This window comes from Mandrillus leucophaeus, unplaced genomic scaffold (genome assembly GCF_000951045.1).
Source record: "Mandrillus leucophaeus isolate KB7577 unplaced genomic scaffold, Mleu.le_1.0 Scaffold1225, whole genome shotgun sequence".
NCBI classification, from domain to species: Eukaryota; Metazoa; Chordata; class Mammalia; order Primates; family Cercopithecidae; genus Mandrillus; species Mandrillus leucophaeus.
The window spans coordinates 149,018-150,568 of NW_012100599.1; the positions used below are offsets into that span (position 1 = coordinate 149,018).

Consider the following 1,551-nt stretch of genomic DNA (forward strand, 5'->3'; position numbering starts at 1 on the left):
CAATTATGAATAATGCAATGTACAGTAGAATCACATCCTGATTTTATTTAGTAACACTGACCAAGTTTAACTCCATATGAAGTGTAAAGCTTGATATCATTTATGATGTCTATCAACTGTACCAAAAGTAGAACATTTAAAAACAACCATCTGAATGTCAAGTTTTTTCTCCATAAAGGACTTGCCACCTTAAGGGCTCCACGTCTGCCTGAAACATGAGCCACATCAATGCCGGTAAAGGCCTGTATAACCTAGTCTGCATCCTGGAAACCTCTTCTGCCTGGGGCCCCCCACACTAGCTGGTCTCCTGGGAGAGGGAGCAGGCAGGTTCTGGGAGTCAAGCACACATTTGAGCAAGCAACACAATAATCCATCTTAAGAATCCTCATTCTGGGATGGCTCCACAATTCCTAAACAGCAGTCCGCAAACTCCACAAACAAGGGCTCTTGCATGTAGGCTCTCATGAGCTTTGCTTTGTCTTCCCCCTGATCGAGGTTGACCATCAACTGCCTGAGGTGTGGATTGAGCAATAAGCTTCTTAATGTTGCAGATTCCCCTAAATTCTTTAAATTCTGCAAAGAAACTCTGTCTTCTTCCTCATCACTATTGAGAAAATCAGCTATAGAGTCATCATCATCTTTGTTTTCCAAAGGCTTTATGGTTTTGGTAGGAAGAGCTGATCTTATTTTTTTCTCAACAGGACGAGCTTCAGGGTTGCACTGTTCTTTGTGCTTCCGGAAGCAGGCTACAGAGCAGTAGGGCACGCGGCAGGCCGGACAGCGGTATTTGGGCTTCTCCAAGCAGATCACGCAGACAACGGTGCTACATCTCAGTGACGCCATGGTCTTGGGGAAGGAGACTTTTACTTCCTTTTTTATCTTTTTTTTTTTTTTACTGTGGTAAAACAGATACAACATAAAATGTACCATTTTAACCATTTTAAAGTGTACGGTTCAGTGGCCTTAACTATGATTACATTGTTACGCAGTTATCACCATCATCTGTCTCTAGAATGTTTTCCATCTTCCTGAACTGAAATTTTATACCCATTAAATAATAACTCCTCATTCCCCCTCCCTGCTGTATCCTGGCAACCAGCATTCTGCTTCCTGTCCCTATGAACTTGACTACTCTAGGTACCTCATATAAGTGGAATCATATAGCATTTGCCCATCTGTGACTGGCTTACTTTCACTTAGCATAATGTCTTCAAGGTTCATCTCTGTTGTAGCATGTTAGAACTTCTTTTTAGGGCTGAATGGTATTCCATTGCATATATACAGCATATTTTGTTTACCTATTCATCAACTGATGGACATTTGGGTTGCTTCCATCTTTTGGCTATTATGAATACTGCTGCTATGAACACAAGTGTACAGATACCTGTTTGAGTACCTGATTTCAATCTTTTTGGGGGTATTAGAAGTAGAATTGCTGGATCATATGGAAATTCTATTTTAAATTTTTCGAGGAACCACCATAATGTTTTTCATAGGAGTCGTACCATTTTACATTCCATTAACCATGCACAAGAGTTTTGATTTCTTTAT

At 40.6% G+C, this 1,551-nt stretch overlaps 1 protein-coding gene across 3 annotated transcripts; it reads right to left on the bottom strand.

Annotated features, from left to right (window-relative positions):
- Positions 1 to 20: 20 nt before the first annotated feature.
- LOC105533105 (zinc finger HIT domain-containing protein 3-like) lies at positions 21 to 864 on the bottom strand. Of its 3 annotated transcripts, none has more exons than XM_011971462.1 (2): positions 728 to 843; positions 21 to 559 (listed from the first exon to the last, which is right to left on the bottom strand). In XM_011971462.1, exons 1-2 carry the CDS (start codon positions 841 to 843, stop codon positions 376 to 378), a joined length of 300 nt encoding a protein of 99 aa, XP_011826852.1. In that variant the 3' UTR covers positions 21 to 375. The 3 variants fall into 3 exon arrangements, with proteins under 3 accessions (XP_011826852.1, XP_011826853.1, XP_011826851.1); XM_011971463.1 differs by having other exon boundaries at positions 21 to 606; positions 641 to 843; XM_011971461.1 differs by having other exon boundaries at positions 21 to 864.
- Between the last annotated feature and the right edge of the window lie 687 nt (positions 865 to 1,551).